This window comes from Phodopus roborovskii, unplaced genomic scaffold (genome assembly GCF_943737965.1).
Source record: "Phodopus roborovskii unplaced genomic scaffold, PHOROB, whole genome shotgun sequence".
NCBI classification, from domain to species: domain Eukaryota; kingdom Metazoa; phylum Chordata; class Mammalia; order Rodentia; family Cricetidae; genus Phodopus; species Phodopus roborovskii.
In genome coordinates this window covers 34,146,451-34,167,923 of record NW_026126409.1, presented here as the reverse complement: position 1 = coordinate 34,167,923, position 21,473 = coordinate 34,146,451, and the positions used below count along the sequence as shown (strand labels likewise).

The 21,473-nt window shown below is 40.9% G+C and overlaps 1 protein-coding gene across 1 annotated transcript in view; it reads left to right on the top strand.

Moving 5' to 3' along the window:
* Positions 1 to 1,381: 1,381 nt before the first annotated feature.
* The window catches only part of Mtus1 (microtubule associated scaffold protein 1), an 88,230-nt gene continuing 68,138 nt past the window's right edge, over positions 1,382 to 21,473 (top strand). The window contains exons 1-2 of the mRNA XM_051182315.1: positions 1,382 to 3,592; positions 9,535 to 9,733. Coding sequence (XP_051038272.1) covers positions 1,541 to 3,592; positions 9,535 to 9,733 — 2,251 coding nt within the window. The 5' untranslated portion in view covers positions 1,382 to 1,540. The remainder of the gene's footprint in view (positions 3,593 to 9,534; positions 9,734 to 21,473) is intronic.

The window sequence follows — 21,473 nt, the reverse complement described above, 5'->3', positions numbered from 1 at the left end:
GTCACACAGCCAACACCTTTATTCTTGGCCATCTCTGAAGCCCAGATTTTCAATCTTTCTGGACATTTTAAGTTTATTCATGAGTGTGAAACTATGAGCAAAATGAATTTAGGACATTTTATTGTTGTATCCTGCCCCTGCCCCCAACATCATTGCAGTTAGGTGTCCTCTTTGTCCTTTACTACACAAATCACTAATGTACTTTGCGTTTCTATAGTTTTGCCTGTTTAGGACATTTTTGACATTTTATATTAACTAGTATCTTACTAGGTAGTCTTTTGAATGAGTTATTTATCTTAGTGTAATATTTTCCTATTGCTCCAATATTGTATCTAATCTAACTTTCTACATTCTTTTTGTGCTCAAGAACTATTCTGATGTATAAATGTGCAAGTATTTTTTTTTCAATCTGTTTACCAGTTGGTGGACATGGGTTCCCTCCCACCCTTAGTCTTCAGCTGTTGTAGATGATGTTTTAGTAAAGACCACATGCATTTGTTTACTGTGTCCTGGGTGTGGGGTAGGTTGGGGCAAGGCTTTGAGCAGTGGGTGGGGCTTCAGGCATCTCTTCTGGGAAGCATAGCAGCAGTTGTGGTGGATAAGTTCCCCCCCCATTATGCTATCATTTAACCTTTTTCACTCCCTTAAAGACCTTGTCTCCAAACTCAGGCTCCAATATAGTTGAACATTAAGGGACAGGATTGGCTTCAATGTATCAGCTAATTTGGAAGTGTTACACAGTTCAGCATACAGTGATTTTGTTCTCACACAGGCTACTTCAACTCTTGAACTCCACCACCCACATGCCCCAGAAAGCCACATGGTTAAGACAGGAGTGAAACAGAAAAGAGAAATGCAAATTCCTGGAGACTCTTTCCACTCTTTGTAGGGTCTGGACGGCCTCTCTGGTAATCACTGTGCTTAACGCAGAATAGGGGTCCTTCTGATGATGGAAGGGGACACTCATGAATTATGCTGGGAAGTAGACATAACCCGGAACTGCTGAGGGAAATTAGGATGCTGAGGGAAATTAGGATGCTGAGGGAAATTAGGATGAATGGTTTCACAGTTGACCAGCAAGAAGGAAAGATTGTCACAGACCTAGTTCCTTCCCTCTGGAGAGTTTTTGGGAGCCAGGAAGACAGATGTCATCTGTGACATTAGTCACAGGCCTTTTCTGTGTTTTTCCATATCATCATGCCCCAGGCCTTGACACACACAAAGGTATCTTTGAAAAAAGATGGTAGGCTAGCCAATGATGGTGTGAATTCCCGCATACACAGTTATGGGTTGTTGGTGTGAAAACAGTGGTCTAAATTAAGGATGACCTGTAAATTTTTCTAACATTTATTTGAGTTAAATGTTTTATTTCTTCCAGGGAACGACAAATCATTTTAACTTCAATGCATCCAAGACTGTCATCCTAGAACTGGGCTGGGAAGTGATAAGGAGCAAGCTAGATCATTTATTCATTTACTCTCAGATTTAAAAGGATTTGAAGAGAATATAAAATGGCAGAAGTTTAAAGTTAGCATTCAGGATGAATGATGATAACTCAGATAAGAAAGGAGATAAATTGCATCATATGTTTACCAGTGATAAAAACGGGAATACAGCTGAATACACAAAATCACCATCTACTCAGTGCCCTTCAACGAATCACGGGGTTTGGAATGCTGCTGACCCAGATGACATGGTGGTGGACTCTGTAATGGATCCTGCTGTGGACAGCAATGGAAGCATTTCTTTAAGCCATCAGCATGTTGAGCCTTCAAGTGATTTTATTGATAAGTCTGGGTTTGCAGTGCATAGTGATCCCACCCACCAGTCTTCTGCCCTCAGTACAACGAAGCCCCCAAACCTGCACAGCAACTTGGATTCCCTAGGGGCACTCCAGGATGAGAGATTTGAGCCCTCTCCTTCCTGTGTGTGCAAGTCTGATGGTGATTTTGACTTTGCAGACTCCCCTGCAGCTTTGGAGCTAAAACAGACATTGGACACAAAAGTGGACTCAATTAACTATACCTTTATAGCACATCATTCTATTGACCAGGGTCAGCCTTTACATAATCCTGGAGGTCTGCAGCCAATGAGTGTGAGAGGTGGAAGTACATTGTCCTGCTCCACGTGGACATCATCCCATTCCTCTAAGATACATGTGAGAGGAATTCATTATAATAGAGAGAGCATTGAAAACCTTGAAGCCCCACCCTCGGAAGTTCTGAACACAACCTACACAGTATGTTCTGATGTGCCGATGCAAACCGATAGTGTAGATGTTAGAATTCAGTGTCAGTATTCAGGAAATGTCACCAAAGAGTACACAGATGGGACTGAGCAAGGACTCATTGGAGAGAAAGAGATACAAGCTGTGACACCAGTTTCTGGTGGCATGGAGGTTCCCAATGGGTCTGTATTACAGGAGTTCTATTGTGTAGCTGAAGATGTACAAAACAGTGAGACACATTCACACGGCTCATATGGTCAACAGGAAATGGGCCAAAATCTAAGAGAAACACTGTCCAACTGTCGTGTTGATGATGAATGCCCTTTACTGGTGCCAGCTTTTGATAAAAGTAAAACCAGAGTCCTGGATTCTGAGTGTAAAGTCACTATGACTGAAGACCCACACATTGCTTTTCATGACCATGACTCAGAAATCCAAAATAGTACTGGAGAGCCGACCCTAAGAGGTGTCCCAGGGCAGAGGTTTTCGTTGTGTGAAATGGCTTGGGATGGAAATGGTAGAGCTGTTAGCACAAATAATACAGCTTGCACATCATCATCAACACCAGTTCAGGAAACCCCCAATATAACCCTTACACTTTCACCTGTTGAAGATACAGAGATGTGCAATCATGTAGAGAATGGTCCAAGAGCAGCTAAAAATGAACCAGACTTGAAAGATAAGCCAGTGAATATGTCAAAGCCTAATCTGGGAAAATTAGCTACCAAAACTTATACCACCACAGGCACTAAAGTTAGGAAGACAGAAATCATAAGTTATCCAAGACCAAACTTCAAGAACATTAAAGCCAAAGTTATATCTAGATCAGTGTTGCAACCCAAAGACCCTTCTTCCCTAAGAAAGGACACACCCAAAACTCAGATTGCCGGAGTCTCCTCAGCCCAACCAGTGCCTTCTAAGCAGTTGACAGTTGTGAACAAAACAGCAAGATCTGACTTTAATGCAGACAAAAAAGCAGAACTCCTAATTAAGAAGACAGACAAGCAACAGTTTAATAAACTCATTACCAGCCAGGCTGTGCATGTTACAACTCATTCTAAAAACGCTTCACTCAGGGTTCCAAGAACAACATCTGCCACGAAATCAAATCGGGAGGATGTTGACAAGACAGGTTCTTCTCATGCATCGGGTGAAACTGGGTCTGTAGCTGCCTTTTTCCAGAAGATCAAAGGTATCCTCCCAGTTAAAATGAGAAGTTCAGAGTGTTTGGAAGTACCATATGCTTCCCACATCGATCAGATTAGCCCTGAAAAGGGTGAGAAGGAGAGCGGGGCTGCAGTGGTAAATCAAGAGCTGGGAAAGCCTGACGTGAACGAGATTTTTGAATGCAAGTCCCTGTTTGCGGTAAGTGAAAACTGCTGTCTGCTTCTAGGAATGGGGAAGAAAGCTGCTGTATTAGCAACTTGTTACCTATTAGTTGCTAATAATATCACTGAACTTGGCTCATCATTTGTATTCAGAGTACTCTTTATCTTGTTAGCCAGTATGGAGTGTTGGTGATTCAAAATACAATGGACTTCACATAGTGAAAAACTTAGTAGTTTCTTGAACATGGGTGTAACTTTTTGATAGTGTTTTAAAAGATCAAGTTGATGTTTTTCATACATTTTGGATATTTGAAGTGAAATAGCTGACATCAGGTTACATTTTATTTTTCTTAAACAACAACAAAAGAAAACAAAACAAAACATAAATGGGTTAGAAGCATGCAAACCACAGTTCAGAAATGGCTAGGGGGTGCTGGTAAACATCTCAACATACACATCACCCCTGGTATCTTGTAGGAGAAAGTAGCCCTGGAGGCAGAGCCTATTCTCCTAGATTTGTGAGTCTACTTCTACCAGCTGTGTGACTCAGGTCCCGTAGCTTTGCCACAGCCAGAAGGGAAAGGATTGGGGTATTGGGTGTGTAAGGTCACCTGCAGGCCATTTATTTGTTTTGGTTTCTAGTGCATGAAAGAAACAAATCCATACGTAATAAATAAAGCAGTATGTCTTCAATAGCACCTGCCAAATCCTGAAGGGGACCAGATAGTTACTTAGAAAATCAAAGCGTTATGTACAGTTCAAAGCTTATTTTTCTTTAAACATGTACATGTTTTTTGACAAAAGTATGATCAAACTCCTTTTCAAAACATTTGCCAGGCTGCTGTTGTGTATGTGACCCTAGCTCTATTTTTGGCAGTGGAGACTTAGGTGTATTTTCAGCCCCACACAGACTGCCCTTGAAATGCTTGTCCTCTGGACGGGGAACAGATCTGCATGCAAAGGAGGAAGATAGACATCTTTGGGGACTCTTGTGTAGGAGGAATGAGACACAGCACGGTTAAGTACATGAGCTTGGTTTGTTTCAGATTACTTATCAGGTAATGCAGGAAATGTCTAGATGACAAACACTGTAGATACTCTTAACCTGGGTCAGTTTACAGATGTTTGGCTTCGTCAGTAACTCTCTTGGTAAGGATGGAATGCCACAGATTTCTAAACAAATGGGCTACTATATTGTTTTAGGACACAGATTGTTCAAGTTTTTTTTCTGCCTAATTAAAAATCTCTGATCACTTAGAACTGAAATATAGCAAATAAAATTACAATAAACTCCCAGTTATAATCAATAGTCTTAGGTGGTTGTTTATAAATATTCACAGAACCAAGATATTTTTTCCTTCACTTGTAGAAAGTTTGGTTACCAACATGTAGCCAGCATGGCTTTGAATTCAGCACACCATAGCTCAGCCTTGTCATGAATTTGAGGTCCTCTTGCTTAGCAGCCTTAACACTAAGATTAGTTGTTGACCAGCATGACTAACTTTATGAGAGATGTTTACTGACGTGTGGATCCCCAGGCCCAGAAAAAACTAGCATAAAGTTTGTTGAACTTTATGGTCTTGAATGTAAACTGCTGTGTAGTTCTAAAACTGGAGAGTTTGGGTTTTCTTTCCTTATCTTTCCAATCTGGTATCTGCAGGCCCATCATGTGGTATCGAGGTGAGGCCATCGGGTGAGATGAATGCCAGCGGCTTGCCCTTTAGCAATGTTGCAGTGAGGCCTTAGCGTTAGAATTAGCTATGAAGTGCTTTTGTAAGGCTGTAAGAATGGTCCCACAGTCTCATCACTGGGACTTTTACCTGCCTGCTAGAATAAAGAACTATGCTTCTGTGACCGTCTCGCATACAGTAGTGTGTCCTAGTTTGTCTAATTCAACTCTCACACATTTTAGCCTTAGGAAAGGAGGTATGAAGAGGCCAGATGGACCATGATAGCCACAGGCTGGGGCTTATTGTAGAATGCTAAACAAGTGAACTCACATGCATTTTTTGTTGTTGTTAATCAATCAATTCAGTACCCAAGGGCTGTGTCTGCCATAGAAGGATAGTAATTAGTATTATCATCTTTTTTTCTTTTTCTTCTTCTTCTTCTTTTTTTTTGTAGTAAAATCACTTTATTTAAGGCTGCCTACCACCTTATGGTGGTTTGTTGATCTAGGTTCACCTGAAACTTTGGAAAAGGATTTTTTTTTGTTGTTGTTGTTGTTTTATTTTGCTTTTTTGTTTTTTGGGAAGTGATTTGATTTAGACTGCTATAGAGGGTTAAAAGTAGTTCCCATTGTAGAGGTTATGTGTTCAAGGTAGCATGTTAAAGGGAGCTGTTACATAAAGGAAAGATGGACTCGGGTGCCTTTCTTATAGCCTGTCATTTAATTGTCCCAGTATATTCAGGGCTTACATCCACTGTTCTTTTCAGCAGGTTAGCTGTTATCTGTGGTTATGCTTCAGAGGGTTTGTATCAAACTCACAAAGCTGCAAAGGAAACAGATGTTCAAACTCAGGTCCCTTGTGTCTCAGGAACTTCAAAAATTATCAGAATGTGGGATGTGAAGGTAAAATAATGATTTGTGGAAGGTTCACTCTCCAATGTCAATGTGACCTGCAGCAGCTGTCTTGGGGCACTAGCTGTTAGGTTAGTATCAATTTCACCTAGTGTGTGGATCCAACAGCCATTGGTGTAGGACTTTACATCTATCTATTTGAAACAATCATCTGTTTAAACAAAGAAGGGCCATGGTAAGGAATATGCAAGCCTGAGCTTAAGAGCATGAAATTTACATAATTTTAAATTTGTGGCTTCATCATTCACCACAAAGTGGCTTCCCTATGAGGCTCAGTTTTTCTCTATGTAATGTGTAAAGGGAGAAGGAAATTGTAGTTTATAGTGTTAGAATTTGTGCCTTGTGGTGATACATTGTTTGATCTAATAAAGCTGCTGGAGATCAGTTTGCAAAGCCAGCCACACTAGTTATAGAAAATAGACAGTGGTGGCACACACCTTTAATCCCAGGACTCAGGAGACAGGCAAATGGATCTCCCTGAGTTCAAGGACATCCTGAACTACACAAGAGTAAAGAGTAACAGAGCTCATGCCTTTGATTTTTAGCACCAGAGAGGTACCTGGAGACAGGAGTGATATGGCTAGGTGGAGAAAGGAATAAAAGGAGGAGAAAGGAATTCAGAGCCTTTTTGCCTCTGAGGATTTGTGGACTTTGAAGTAAGACTTAGGCTCCCATTTCCTTACCTGTACAGTGGAAATATTTGTTGGTTCCTTATTGTGCATGCCACATAGAATAGCACTTGTTAGGGTATAGATGCAGGCAGCTTTGGTCCAAATGTTTTACTTAGTCCAATGGGATGGTCAGAAAATAAGCCGCCGCCAGGGCATACATACTGAGTTATGAGTATAACTCCTGTTACAGGAGATGAAAATAGTGGCAATTAGAAAGATTATCGAGGGAAACTTCTGATGAAAATGCTATAACTTATAGGGCATGCATTCTGGGCAGAGAAAACACCAAGTATAAAGGCGAAAGATCGTAGGAAGATATTCTAGTGAAAGGGATGGTCAGGAAGAGGTTGTGATGGAAATAGGGAATGAATGAGAGGAAGATCATGACAAGGCTGCCACATCCTAAAGGGTTTGATGTGACTTTAAAAGAGTTACATTAGAGAAAGGTTTTTGTGTTGGCAGAATATTTGAAGATGTCTTGCAGTGGTGCTTTGGTTTAACTGAGGGCTGGATGACCAATAGTTAGGCAGGAAGTATAGGTGGGGCTTCCAGGAAAAGAAAGAAAGGGTAGAAAGAATCTAGGTACAGAGAAGAACCAAGAGACACAGAGAGACACAGAGGTTCAAGATACAAGAGAGGTAATGTCATGTGATAGAATGTAGATTAATATAAATGGGTTAATTTAAGTTATAAGAACTAAGCTATAGGCTGAGATTTCATAATTAGTAATAAGTCTCTGTGTGATTATTGGGGAGCTGACTAGCAGGACAGACAGGAAAAGACTTACATTTTTGTAGAAGCAGCAGAGGCTGGTGAGACCAGACGGATCCTGAAGACTTGATTTATTTCAGTAATCCTTTTGAGAAATGAGTCTGGCTTTTATAGGAAGGCAGGTAGAAAAGTAGGTTTAGGAGGTAAGAAAGGAAGCAAAGACACATGGCTTTCATTGTTTAAGATGGGCACCTGGGTATGTTAATAAGAGATGGGGTACAAATTGTGAGATAGATAGGTAAAGCACATGGAAGTGTTCTGTTATTCCTTAGAATGGGATATGTCTTACTTAGGGTTTCCCTTGCTGTGAAGAGACACCATGACCATGACAACTCTTATAAAGGAAAACATTTAATTGGGGTGGCTTACAGTCCAGAGGTTTAGTCCATTGTCATCATGGCAGGAACCGTGGTTGTGTGCAGGAATATATGGTGCTAGAGAAGGAGCTGAGAGTCTTGCATCCTGATCCACAGACAACAGGAAGTGAACTGAACCCAGCATAGGTTGAACAGAAGAGACCTCAAAGCCGGCCCCACAGATACACACTTCCTCCAGCAAGACCATACCTAATTTAAACAAGGCTACTCCTTATGAGCTTATGGGGGCCAATTACATTCAAACTACCACAGAGTATGACTGATAAATCTTACTGGGTTATTAAACAGATTTAAAATAGTTAATATGTGTTTAGAATTTAGAATGGAAAACCACCATAGAACTATCTGTACTTCAACTGGAGTTACATCTGAAGGAGTGTAAGTCACCCTTACCACAGAGATACCCAAACATCTATGTTTACTGCTTCGTTATTCACAGTAGCCGGGTATGGAACAAGCCTAGATGCCCATCAGCAGATGAGTGGTTCATATACACAATAAAACTTGAGTCATCTATAAAAATTAATGCAATTGTCTTTTATTACAGACTAGGTAGAACTAGAGATCATCATGTTAAGTCAGACTGAGAAACACATACTTTGTTTCATACACATAATTCATCTGTCTTTTATAGTATATATGCATGTGTACATGTAGATACATGTGTGCAAGTGCATACCTTGAAAATAGAGGGACTCTGAAAATAGTGGACTAAAAGAAAATGGAAAATTGGGGACTAAAAGGTGACAGATCACAAATCATATTTTGTCTTGTGTGCCAGTTTAAATATGTGTGTGTGTGTGTGTGTGTGTGTGTGTGTGTACACACCTACACACACACACATCCATGTGATGTGAAAGTAGAAGGCAAAATTTTGAGGAGGAAAAGGCAGGGGAGATGGATAAGGAGTAGTGAGGGTTAAATATAAATAAAATATAACTGCATATGTGCAAAACTGCCATATTTTTGTATGACATAAAACTCAACATTTTGTAAGCTAGCTAAAAATTAAAAAAAAAATAGAATGATATTTTGCATAGTTAGGGCTCTGTTAGAGAGTGCCAACAATAATAGGATCATTGTTCTTGTTGAGTAGAAAGATCTCAGTGAGGAGGCCCAGACAGAAATTAAATATGGGGGCAACTGAAGGGGAAAGTGTTGGCTTGGGAGTGTGGATTTTGAGTGCATCAGTCACAGGTGGAACAGCAGAAAAACTCTGCAAGGTGAGTTCATGGTGAGGGAAGAGAACGAGACCAACCTGAAGCCCCAGTGAGGACTAGCCTTGAAAGGTGCCAAAGGATAGGACCCAGAGAAAGAATAACCAGACAGCTAAGGGGAACTAGCTAAGGGCCTACTATCCACAGAGTATTGCCGAAGTCAACTTGGGCACTGGAAATCAATTCCACTAATGTGTCTGAAGATAGATCAGGACAAATTGAAGTCAGTCTTAATTGTTCATAGTAAGAATGGTATTTAAACACAGTCATGGAGACAGAAGATTTCTCTCACAGGGATGACACCACAGGGATGGTGTGGTGAAATCATGGTGAGACTAGAATCTTCACTGTTTTTTTCATAGGGTTCTGCACCCAAAACTGCCACCACCACCTCAGGAAGGAACATTTCCAAGCCGGACACCTGCAGCCTGAGAAAATCACCAGGTCTGAAAGCCAAAGTGGGACCTGCTGTTTCCTGCCTGAGAAGGAAGAATGACAGTAGAACCCTGGGCTCTGACAGAGCCATATCGCCTCAGAGGATCAGGCGTTTGTCCAGTTCTGGTAAGAATAAAGTAACTCAACTATACTCTTTTATGAAGCACTCTATGGATGATTTGCATGTAAAATTGGGCTTGTCAGAAAGCAGAAAGTCTATCTGGTTTTTAGAACAAATGCATGATATCACTAAAGCAGCTAGCTTTTTTTTTTTTTTTTTTTTTTTTTTTTGTCCATCAGCCTGCTCAGGAAAGACAGGAAGTCCTTGGAGACAATGCAGCCCTTACTTTTGACCAATGAAAAGCTTCTTTGGGGAGTGGCTGGCATGCATAAACTTCCAGGCTACATAAAAGTGAGCATGTATGTAACTGTGCAGTAGGCTAGCTGTTGCAAACATTGTGATGATCTTGGTTGTCAGTCTGACACACCTGGGAAGAAGGAACCTCAATTAAGGAATTGCTTTCATCAGATTGGCTTGAGGGCATGTCTATAGTGCATTTTCTTGATGGCTAACTGATGTAGGAGGAACTATTACACTGTGGGCATACTGAGGCAGGCAGGCCTGGGATACAGAAGAAAGGTACCCGAGTGTGAAACCTGGGAGCAATTCCAGAAAGCAGCATTCCTCCATGGCTCTGGGTCAGTTCCTGATGTGACCTCCCTCAATTACAGACTGTGACCTGGAAGTTTAAGACTCTGTCTTAGAAGAAATTGGGAGGGGGCATGTAAGATGACTCAGGGTGCTGACTTCCAAGCCTGATGTCCCAACTTGATCTGAGGATTCCACAGAGTAGAGAGAAACCAACTCCCATAAGCTGTCCTCTCACCTTTGGGCATTCACTCAAGCATGCATGTTCTCTTTCTCACACACATTCAATGAATAAATGTAATAAACGGCTAAGTGCTTAACATGCTGGAACATTTTTTTGAAGGTTCATAATAAACCCCCATCACATATGACGAGATTTTTTTTTTTTTTTTTTTTTTTTTTTACCCCTTTGAATTTTACTGAAAGATGATACAGGGATAGGAGAGCAGCAGCTAAAAAGTGAAACTTTTTTAATGTGAACTTCAATTTACCTTGGCTTGGCTTTTAGAAGTTCAAGTTCTAGTTGGATTAGGCTGAAATTTGATAGTACCAAGAGTGGCCTTACTGAATTTGGCAGATGTACAGATTGCTTTGTGTTGGGAGCTGGGACAGCAAGTGAAAAATTCATCCCTTTCTGAGACTAAGATGAACAGCCTGCTTAGTCACCCAGTGGGCTGAGAGAATTCCGTGGGGTTACACCCCTTATTTATGCAGGTACAGCCTTGAGCAAATTAAAGGCATGTCAGGTGGATCCCTCATTAAAAAAAAAAAAAAAATACTACCATTGAATGTTAAGGAAAAAAAATGTGCCTCTAAAGTGATGTGTCCCCACATGTGAGAATGCTTTATAGAATCTATAAAACCCGCTGGGTCCTGGACAACCTCTTTGCTGCGCGGCAACTTAGCATTTTTACAATGGACTTGCCTGTTCCATCTCATATCTGCTGGCGTGAGATGCCAGCTATGCTTGAACACGTGCTGTTTAGAATCTTGGTTAATGTCAAGGTCATGAGTATGGAGGAGCAGACCCCAGATGATGGGGGAGAAGAGGGATTTGCCTCTTGCTTTCATTTCCAGGAGGAACTGAATGAACAGAGAAATGTGTCCCCGTTGAGTGTTCATCATTTGGGAGGGAAGTAGAAGAGAAGCTAAAATGTGTGGGGGAGCAGTGGTCCTTGTCTTCCATATTGTCACCATTGGGAGTCAACCGAGTTCTGGTCCTTGTTGCTGCTGCCTGGTGGGGCTCTTGGTCTTTGCCAGTTGCTGGCAAGCTCCCTTCCTGCTTCGACATTTGGAGCACCTGGTACCTGTTGCCATATGGAGCTCTGGTCACTGGTACCCTGGCCTGTAGTTAGGGCCCTGTGTTCTGTCTTCCCGTCTTCCCTCTGGCACCACTGAGCTGCCAAGCCTGCCTGGCAAGCATTTCCCTCTCTTGGCCTGGGCACTTGTCAAGTGCAAGCGTTTCAGAATCTTAGACTCCAACAGCTTTTGCAGTCTTGTTTTTCTAGGGTTGATATGGAACTCTCCTAGTTTTCTGAGAAATGGCTGCTACTGGCGTGATTATGGGAGTGATGTCATACTTGCATACTTACGCACACATGCCTTTGAGAAGTCAGGTCCCCACCGGGATCTGTTTAAACAGGTGGAATTCTTTATGGAGCTGATCAGTCCTTTTGAAAGTTCCTTTACCATGTGTTATGTATATTGTGTCTTAAGAGAAATGTAGACATGTTAGTCTAAAGATTCATTTATTTTTATTTTATGTGGGTGCTGGGAATTAAACCTAGGTGAGCTTGGTTAGAGTTAAAAACAAACCCTAAATTATAGATAATATATTAACATTAATATTAATAATATTAATATATATGCTTTATTAGTGATATTAATAATTTACTATATTTTTTTTCTGGAACTTTGCTGTGTACCTCAGGCTATCCCTGAACTTACAGCAATTCCCCTCCCCTCTTCACTGAGTACTTAGGGTACGGGCATGTGCCACCATGCCCAGTTACTTGGCAATTTTCTATATATAGGGGTATAAGAAAGTAGAATGTAACTATTTTGTTTTATTTTTGTGTGGTTAGAAGACTTCTATGAACTGAATGCTGCATCGCCCTAAGTTGAAATGTGGAAGCCCTAACTCTGGAGCTGGGGCCTGTGAGGAATCACACAATCAAGAGAAGCCATAAAGATGAGACCCTAGTCTAAACCGATTTGGAGGAAGAAATACTGGAGGTGTAGCTCAGCCCTATGAGGCCCCAAAGAAAGGGACCATCTTGAATCCAGGAAGAGACTCTTACTAGGAGCAATTTAGCCAAGACCTTGGTCTTGGGGGCACCTCAGCCACTAAAAGTAAGACAAAATAAATTCCTGTTGCTTGGGTCAGGCAGTTTGAGGCGCTTTTTCTGGTTAGCTGAGGGAAGACAGAAGACTTAACTCGGTTGTACAGGATGCTGTTTAAAAAATTAGTGACTAGGACTGGTTTGGAGAGTCACCATAAATTGAGAGGTGTTTGTTGTGGAGAGTAGGAAATGTAATACGGCTGAATTCAAGTTAGAACTGAGACTCCAGGAGCAAGAACAGTGAGCCTTTACATCACTGAGAGTCTTTGCCCTTTGCTGTACAATGAAGTGTTTGTGTATTCCCACACTGAAACCAAATGGATGCCACTGTCATCTCCCACACTTGGGGATGGGAAGGTAAGTGGCAGCGGTCTGCCAGCTAGCATGGGGTTTCCAATGACTCCTTTCAGAAAACTAAGCAGAAAGTCAGACCCAGAGTCAGAATAGCATTTTAAAAAGAGCTTCAGACTGAGTATGAGAAAGAACACAGTTAAACCATTGGGGTGCTTTCGTTTCACTTGCCAAATGTGGAAACTTACATATGATGCCAGAGTATAAAACAATATGAGTCAAACCCAAGCACTTTCCCTTCTTCCTAGTGTGGCTTTTGTTATTGATGGCGGTTCTAGAATTGAACCCAACACGCCCACCGCCGGGCCTTGAGCATGCTAGGCAAGTGCTCCACAACTGGACCAGATCCCCAGTTCTGTTTTGCTTTCTCTTGTTAATGAACTCAATTAAGTATGATTAGATAATGATGGAAATTTTCGCAACAAGTTTTATAACGCTGATAACCAGCTCACTCAATGAAATGCATGCCAATCTCTAGGCCTCTAACTTCCATCATTTCACGTCTGAGTTTACTTAACCCTTACAATGATTTCCCAGCTTGTAAACTAGGAAGCTGACACTGCTAAGCTAAATGACATACTGAGGTTTGCAACTGGGAAGGGCAGAGTGGGTCTCAAACCAGGCATTGCCACCCTCATCCCCAAGTTCAAGGACTTAACCTGACATTGTCACTCTAAGGAAGCACATCTTTAATCCCAGCATTTGGGAGGCAGAGGCAGGCAGATCTCTGAGTTCGAGAGGCCAGCCTGGTGTACAGAGCAAGTTCCAGGATAGGCTCCAAAGCTACGCCGAGAAAGAATCCCTGTCTCAAAAAACAACAAACAAAAATTAAATAAGTAAATAAGTAATAGGAAGCTCCATTGGACCCTCAGTTTTGAACAAGTTAAAAATTGTTTGTTCCCAGCTCAATGGTTTAGAGACTGCTTCCTTTTTAGACCTGGGTTTGCTGTGGTCTTCTCAGCTTTCTGCAAAGTGCATTCCTTTACAAGGTCATTGAAAACTGATGGCCAGAGGGGGAGGTGTCAGCCAGGAAGCTGGCTGTGCAGTGCTTAGTTCTGACTTCTACAGAGATTCATGCACCAGTCCATTTAGTAGGACTGATTTGGGCTACTGAGGCCAAGCTTCTCTGGGTAGTATAAATTGTCCCCTCCGAGTCCAGCCTGAAGCAGGATGGGACACTCTCTGACCCTCACCTTTATCTGAGCAGGGAAAGCCTGGTCTACCCTCCTGCCTCAACCAAAAGCCACTCAAAGGGCTGTCAAGGGGTAAGCGAGACATGCAAGAGACAGAGAAATAGCATTTGGGGTGAGTAAAACCCTCATTTTTATTTGGCTTACTTGGGTTAGTGCATCCCTTTTGAGATGGCAGTACATCCAGAACTTGTCATGACTTGCCTGTTGTGGATTTTTCTCCTTTCTCATTCATTTGGACAACTTACTGGTTTATATAAACAGTTTTTTCATTTACTCAGCGTTTAAAATCTTTAAAAATTTTATAGTATTTTCTGAGTTTGAGAGAGGCAGTAAAAGTAGAAAATTTCTCACGTTCAGTAGTTATAAAAAACTAGAAATTATCACTGCTAACAGTCTTATTATATATTTGTAAGTAACTATATCACACATGCGTGTGTCCAGGACTGGGGAGTATTATGATGTAGTAGGCACTATGCTAAGCTTTCTGGTGTGTTTGCTCACAACTCATGAGGGGTAGACATAGTGATTTTCCCCCCTAGTCTCTAAATGAGCATCTGAGGGTTTGCAAACTCAAGTAACTACCAAAATTACACAGCTGATAATGAACAGAGATTGGGAATTGGCTTCTAATGAGCCTGGAAGCTGTCTTTGGTGTGGTTTTGATGCTGGGCTTGTCCCTAGGACCTCAGGTGTGCTAATCGAATGACTTTCCTAATGAGCCACACCCCAGGCTCCATTCCTTTGTGGATTTTCAGTATAAGTACTAGATGTTCAACAGCTTCCCTGGTGGACATAGGAAGGCTCCATATATTTCTGGAAAGCTGTAGAAGGATGGACTATCCTCCAATTCTTGGTTTATAACTGTAGTCTGTTTTAAGTGTTCCCAGGCCTGTGACTAAGGAAGTTATTTTTGTTTAATCCACATTCTAAAACAGCCGATGCTTTGTGAAAGGGCTCACAGAGTCAGGTATTGACAGCGCCACCAACACCACGCTTCTGTGCAATTTAAGTCATCGTGAGAACCTTGTTTTGTGGATGTTCTTCTTGTTGCTCTGTCAAATTACCCCCCTGGAACTGTTTGTGTTGTGACTCACCTATGCTGCTGTGGCTTCATAATGTCAGCTTACCCTTGAATCTAAGCAAGCAGTGACAGCTACACACACCAAGGATAGTTTCCTATACTCTACAAAGAGAGCATTACTGTGACTAAATCCTGAAGTCACATTTCACAGTATATAAGCATAAAAAGGAGCTGAAAACCCTGTGTTCTGGATGGCGATTGAGTTGACAGGTAGTTGCAGGGTGACTGGTTATATGGCATAACCCAAACTTGGAGAAAGGTGGGTTGAAGATCGTGATTTTTAGCAGCTCAATAAGGGAAGCAATGGGTTCTAGTGCCATGTGTTGTCCTACTAATAAAAAATGGTAAATAGCAGCACTTCTACAAACAACAAATGTGAGAGTCAGTCAATGGGTTGCACCCTTAATTGGATTAAATAAAGGCCAGTCTTAATTGACAATGGTGTTTTGTAATGTTTAAGACTCCCCAGTAGGGTAGATGTAGTGACTTTCTTGTGATGATTCCAGCCATTGGTAGGTGGAGGCAGGCAGATTGCCCTAAGTTTGAGCTATGTAGACCCTGTCTCAAAAAGCAAGCATACCAAGCAAACAAAACCTAGAACTGAAAAGGATGGAAAACTAGGCAGAGGATAATCTAAAGGAGTGGACATGGTCAGGATAGAGAGCCTAGAAAGCAGAGGAAGGTGGATGCTCAGTGGAGACACACTGGGACCAGATCTGTAATAAAGAACATAGGGGCAGCTTTCCAGCAAAGCCAACCGTTTTAACTTGATTTCCCTAAAGCTTGGAATTTTTATCAGTTGATTTAGGTAGATTCTCCCCCCCCTTAGTAGGTTATTTAAAAGTGGGTGACATTTTAACTGAAAAGTCAGGAGGGGAAAAAAAGAAACCACCTTTTGTCTTACTACCACCAACAGATACCCTCTGGTGTCAGAATATATAGCTAGTATTCCTGTACACATTACAGGGCCAATATAGAAATCCCATTCTGAATGATCAGCACTCAAAATTAGTTGATGACACTTTGTTTGCAAGGTACATGAAATAAATGCCTACTGTTTAAGGTTTCTTAATGCTTTTTATGTATTTGAGTACTATATCTGCATGTACCCCTGCATGCCACTAGAGGGCACTGGATCCCATTTATAGATGGTTGTGAGCCACCTTGTGTTTGCTGGGAATTGAACTCAGGACCTCTGAAAGAGCAGCCAGTGTTCTTGATTGCAGAGCCATCTCTCCAGCCCATTGTTTAAGATTTTTTTTAGTTTTGTTAGTAACACGGTTTTCAATGACTATATTTTCTGCATGTGCTTTTGGTCTGTTTGTAGTATGGTACTATAACAGAATACCATTGGATGTATAATTTGCAGACAATAGAAATTAATTTGGCATGCAGTCTAAAGGATGGGAAGTGCTAGTATCATCCCATGCATACAGAGCAAGGGAGTATGAGAGAATAAATATACAAAAGGGGATTGGATTCACCTGTATAACAAACCCATACTCCTAGTAATCAAGTACTTGGCAAAACAGTCCAGAACTGTCTCATTTCCTTAAGATGCCCTTCCACTCAACACTGCTGCCCTGGTGATTGAGTTTTCAACACATGTGTTTAAGTCATAACGACTGTGTTTATTTCTTTAGGGTGTTTATGATCATTTAGGGAGGTTCCCAGATTCCCCACCACCACCATGTTTTAAATGACCCTACACAGAACTTTGCACAGGCATACTAGTCAGATATTTCTGGATACATTCCTCTAGGTGGACTCAGAGGGTGTGAACGTTTTTAATGCTTTGGGTACATTTTATTGAGTTGTCATTCAGACACACCATGCAAGTCTATGCACCATCTCTGATGACAAGAGAATGCTTCCCAAAGCTCTTGCCAGCATTTTATTGTTCCTGAAACTGTTTCCTGAGATTCATGTTTAGGAAGGTGCAAAGCGGTATTTTAATGGGTCTGTAACTTGGTACTCAAATATTTTTATTGAATGCATGTAGATTCATTTATCGTGTGTTGGAGAATGGCAGTGAATATAAGATCAAAACAGGCTCTGTCATGTCGTGCAAAATGGGTGGTATATGAATAAAGAATGTAGTGTGTTTGGTACTGACAATCTAAGAAGCTAGGAAAACTTCTAAGGTATGTGCACATTTGTGTATGTGTGTGCATGCCGTGTGAGTGAATGACATTTTGGTGTAGTAGGCAGGGGGCTGTGGGTTAAGGGCTGAAAGAGCCGGACATCTGAATAGCAGATGAAAACTGGGAGAAAAAGCAGGAAGCACTTGAGAACTGAGTGCTAGGAAGTGAGGGCACAAGTAGGAACAAAGAAAGCGAGAAGGTTGAGGAATGCAGAGCCGAGTTATGTGTAGTTGTAAAAATACATAATAAAGATTTTGGCTTTGAGCCTTAGCGACTGAACCCCATATAGTTCCACTGTGCTGAGAATAGACTGAAAGCAAGTGACCTAGGAACTGGGGAGTAGGTGGTATTGCTGTAATTGCAGCAGATGCTCCTTACTTAGGACCAGGATTGTGGCAGGTTCTGGACATGTCCTGATACGTGGATATTTAGAAAGAGAGCTGATGGGGTTGAATGAGGGATGAGGACCAGGTAGGTAGCTACTTTCAGCTGAGGCAGAAGGGATGAGGATAGAGTGGAGATACTAAGTTGAGGGGAACAGATATAAAACAGGTAGGAGTAGCAACTCTAAATGTGTAGTCTAAAAAAGACTTGGGTTTAGGGATATAAATTTGGGATTCAGAAACGTGTAGATAGCATGTGAAGGCACCAAATTAGATGAGGATATCAAGACACAAAGTGTGGAACGAGACTAGGTCAAACACCTGTCTGGTCCTTTTAAGGTGAAAAGGGTAGAGGAGAGAGAGGAAGTCATGAAGAGGATTAAGAAGGGACAGTTAGCCATGGAGGAATGAAGTCGGTCAAGACTGGCAACAGAAGAATCAGTTACCCACATCAAACACTAATGACAAGATGGGTAAGAGCAGTTTGAAGCAGGTAACGATTGGCTAAAAACACAGGGCTGTGCATCTATTTGACAGGAAGCTTGGGTGAAGGTCATTTCCAGGTTTGGTGATTTTTGCTTTCCTGTCCTTCCGTTAGTGACAAAAATCAGTTAAACATGGTCGCCAAAAGTTCCACATACCAGAGACTCTTGCTACTGTTCCCAGAGGCTGGAAGAAGCCTAGGGCAGTGTTCCAGGGTTAGTGGCGTTTCTTCGCTCTCATGCCTGCCTGTGTTTATAAGGGAGGAAGCATATTTCTTGACTGCACTCTTCTCAGATCTCTTTGGCCCCAACCAGAGATGATGATCACTCCTTGTATCCCAAGAGGTCAGGAAAGCAAGTATTCAGCTTTAAATTTTTTTCTTTGTCGAAGCACCAGGGATAGGTAGAGAGTAAAAATGACAGTTGGGGAGTCAGCGAAGGTGTTAGCGACGGGGCCCAATCTTTAAGTGCTGTATTGACATTGCTTGCCAATTAGAGCTTTTGCTTATTTGTGAGTTGCAGCAAGTGATTTGGTGCTGCCATTTGCCCCATTGCTACTACATGATTGTAAACTTTATGCATAGGTTTTTTTTTTGTTTGTTTGCTTTTTGTTTTTTGTTTTTTTTTTTTTTTGTATGTTGCTTTGCTTTTATTTCAGGTTGAATATATATATATATACATATATATATGTATATATATATATATGGCTAACCCCTAAAAGCTTATATCAGTCAAAAAAGCCATAATTATTTTACAAAGAAAATATTCAAAGATATAATATCTAAATATCTACAAAATTAAAGGGAAGAGAAAGAAAGCCTCAGACAGAATACCTGTTTAGGTAATGTTTGGATTTCGTACATTTAGAAATTTTTTACAAAATACAACAAAAAAACTAATGTGTGCCATGCATAATGCATGCTATCATAATGTCACCACTAGGAATCGTAAATTAAAGGGCTGTCTGGACTATATCATGAGTTACAATTTAGGCTGAGATGCACAACAAACCCTTTCTTCAGAAGATTAATAAAGAGATGGCTCAGTGGATAAGAGGACTGGTTGCTCCTGGGGAGTCTGGGGAGGACCCAGGCTCAGTTCCCAGTACCCATGATGCTCACAACATTCTGTAACTCCAGTTCCAGGGGATGCATAGTGATTTTTAAAAGTGTGTTTTTTTTCTACCAAAAAAAGTTTTATTTTTTTAATTTTCCTCTTTCTTTGTAGTTTTCCTATTTCTGTATATGAGAACTTCACTTTAAACATGAAAATGACTATGACATATTTTCAGTTATTTTTATAGTTTCATTTAAAATATTTTGCTTTTTTATACAATGTCTGTTAGTGATCAGAGCATGGAGCTAGTAATTGTATGGCACTCTTTGCTAGCTACAGTTATAAGTCCCTTCCTCCCTTCTCCCTTCCCCCTCTTTCTCCCTTCCCCTCTCCTCTGTCCTCCCCCCACCCCACCCCCCTTTGAGACAGGGTTTTCCTGTGTATATATAGCCCTGGCTGTCCTGGAAATTGGCGCTGCAGACCAGGCTGGCAGCGAAGACAGATCTGCCTTCCTCTGCCTCCCCAGTGCTGGGATTAAGGTTTCCAGTCACCACTGCTTGACTGTAATCACCCTTTACAGGGAGGAAGCCCAGAGAGGCTAAGCATCCTGCCCCCCTGCTGGTGTCACCTTGAGACTGAATCTTTTTACCACAAGTCATAGCACTGCTCAATTTCTAATATATAAAATAACTCGATACAAACAAGTATTTTTTGGATAGAAAGTTCCTCCCTCATCCTATCCTGAATTTCTTCTGAGTTTTGTGTACAAGTTTACTAATCTTTCTATACAGCTGTGTCAGTTAAACCAAAAGCTTTGTTTCTAACCTTTAAGAATCATAGTTGAAATGCTTTATATAGATAGAATTTGCCACTTTCACCATTGTTACTGTGCAGATTTCTGTCACATTAAGTACATTCATATTGTTGTAGAGCCATTATTCCCATTTCTCAAACATCTAGCTGCCCTAATTAAAAATTTAAACCTTAATTCCCGAGTCACCTTTTCTCCCAGTCCTTGGCAATCATTCTGATTCTTTCTGTCCCTATGAATTTGCATGCTCTGTTGAAGCTCATAGAAGACAAATCATGCAATAATTTTCCTTTGTCATTGACTTAATATGACTTTGTATCTTGTTTTTAATTTAATCTGTGTTGTGTCAGTGTCAACACTTTCTAAGGTGGAATAATAATTTCTCATATCTCTGTCTACACACAAAGTGTCTATGGCCACTTGGGTGGCTTCCACATTTAGTTAGGTTACTGTGACTATTGCTGCTAACATGGGGTTTACATCTATTAAACTCCCTTCTATCACCTCCTCTGGTTTACATCTAGACATGGGGTTGCTGGATGATACGGTAAATACATTTAATTTTTTGAGGCACTTACATTCTGTTTTGCACAGTGGCTACACTAGTTTGCATTCACAATGGCAATGCTCAAGTTTGTAATAAATAACTCTGCCAGAGTTTGCCTATTTTACACTGGCCTTCTCAGTGGGTGTGCCAAGGTTTCTCATTGTTTGGATTTGTAGTTCCCCAGTGGCAAGGGATGTTGATGAGCAGCTTTCCTCTTGACAGGTTCCTGTTGATCATTTGTATATCTTCTTTGGAGAAATCTCTGCTTAAATCCTTTACCCACTTTCAAGTTTAATTGCTTTGTAGTTGAGCTGTGGCCTTTTCATTATTTTTCTTCTAGAACTTTTAAGCTATTTGGATTTTAATTGTTAAAAAGTCTTAACATGCCATGCAAGCTGGACACACATTCACATTCATATCTATCTTTTAATGAATTTTCCAGGAGGGACAGGGTATAAATGTATATTTGTCCATGTGTGTAACTTTTTTGTTGCTAAAAGACCATTTAAAAATTTCCTTACATACACATAGTCTGTTGTTTAGTATATATTTTATAAGCAGCCTGTTGGTTTTATTTTGCAGAATATTTACTAATTACAGTACTACCCAGTGAAGCTAATTTATTAGATGTACCTTATTAGTGAAAGCATTTGGCCTAATTGCAAGTGAATATGCAGCCACTGTTTTGAGAATATGTAATTTACTTCTACTATAACTTATTTATTGTTGCTTTGGGTTTTACTTTAATTTTCTAATTCCTAGTTACTGTAGATAATTACTACCAAGGTCTTTTATGTACTTATGTGTAAAGAGCTGAAATTATAACC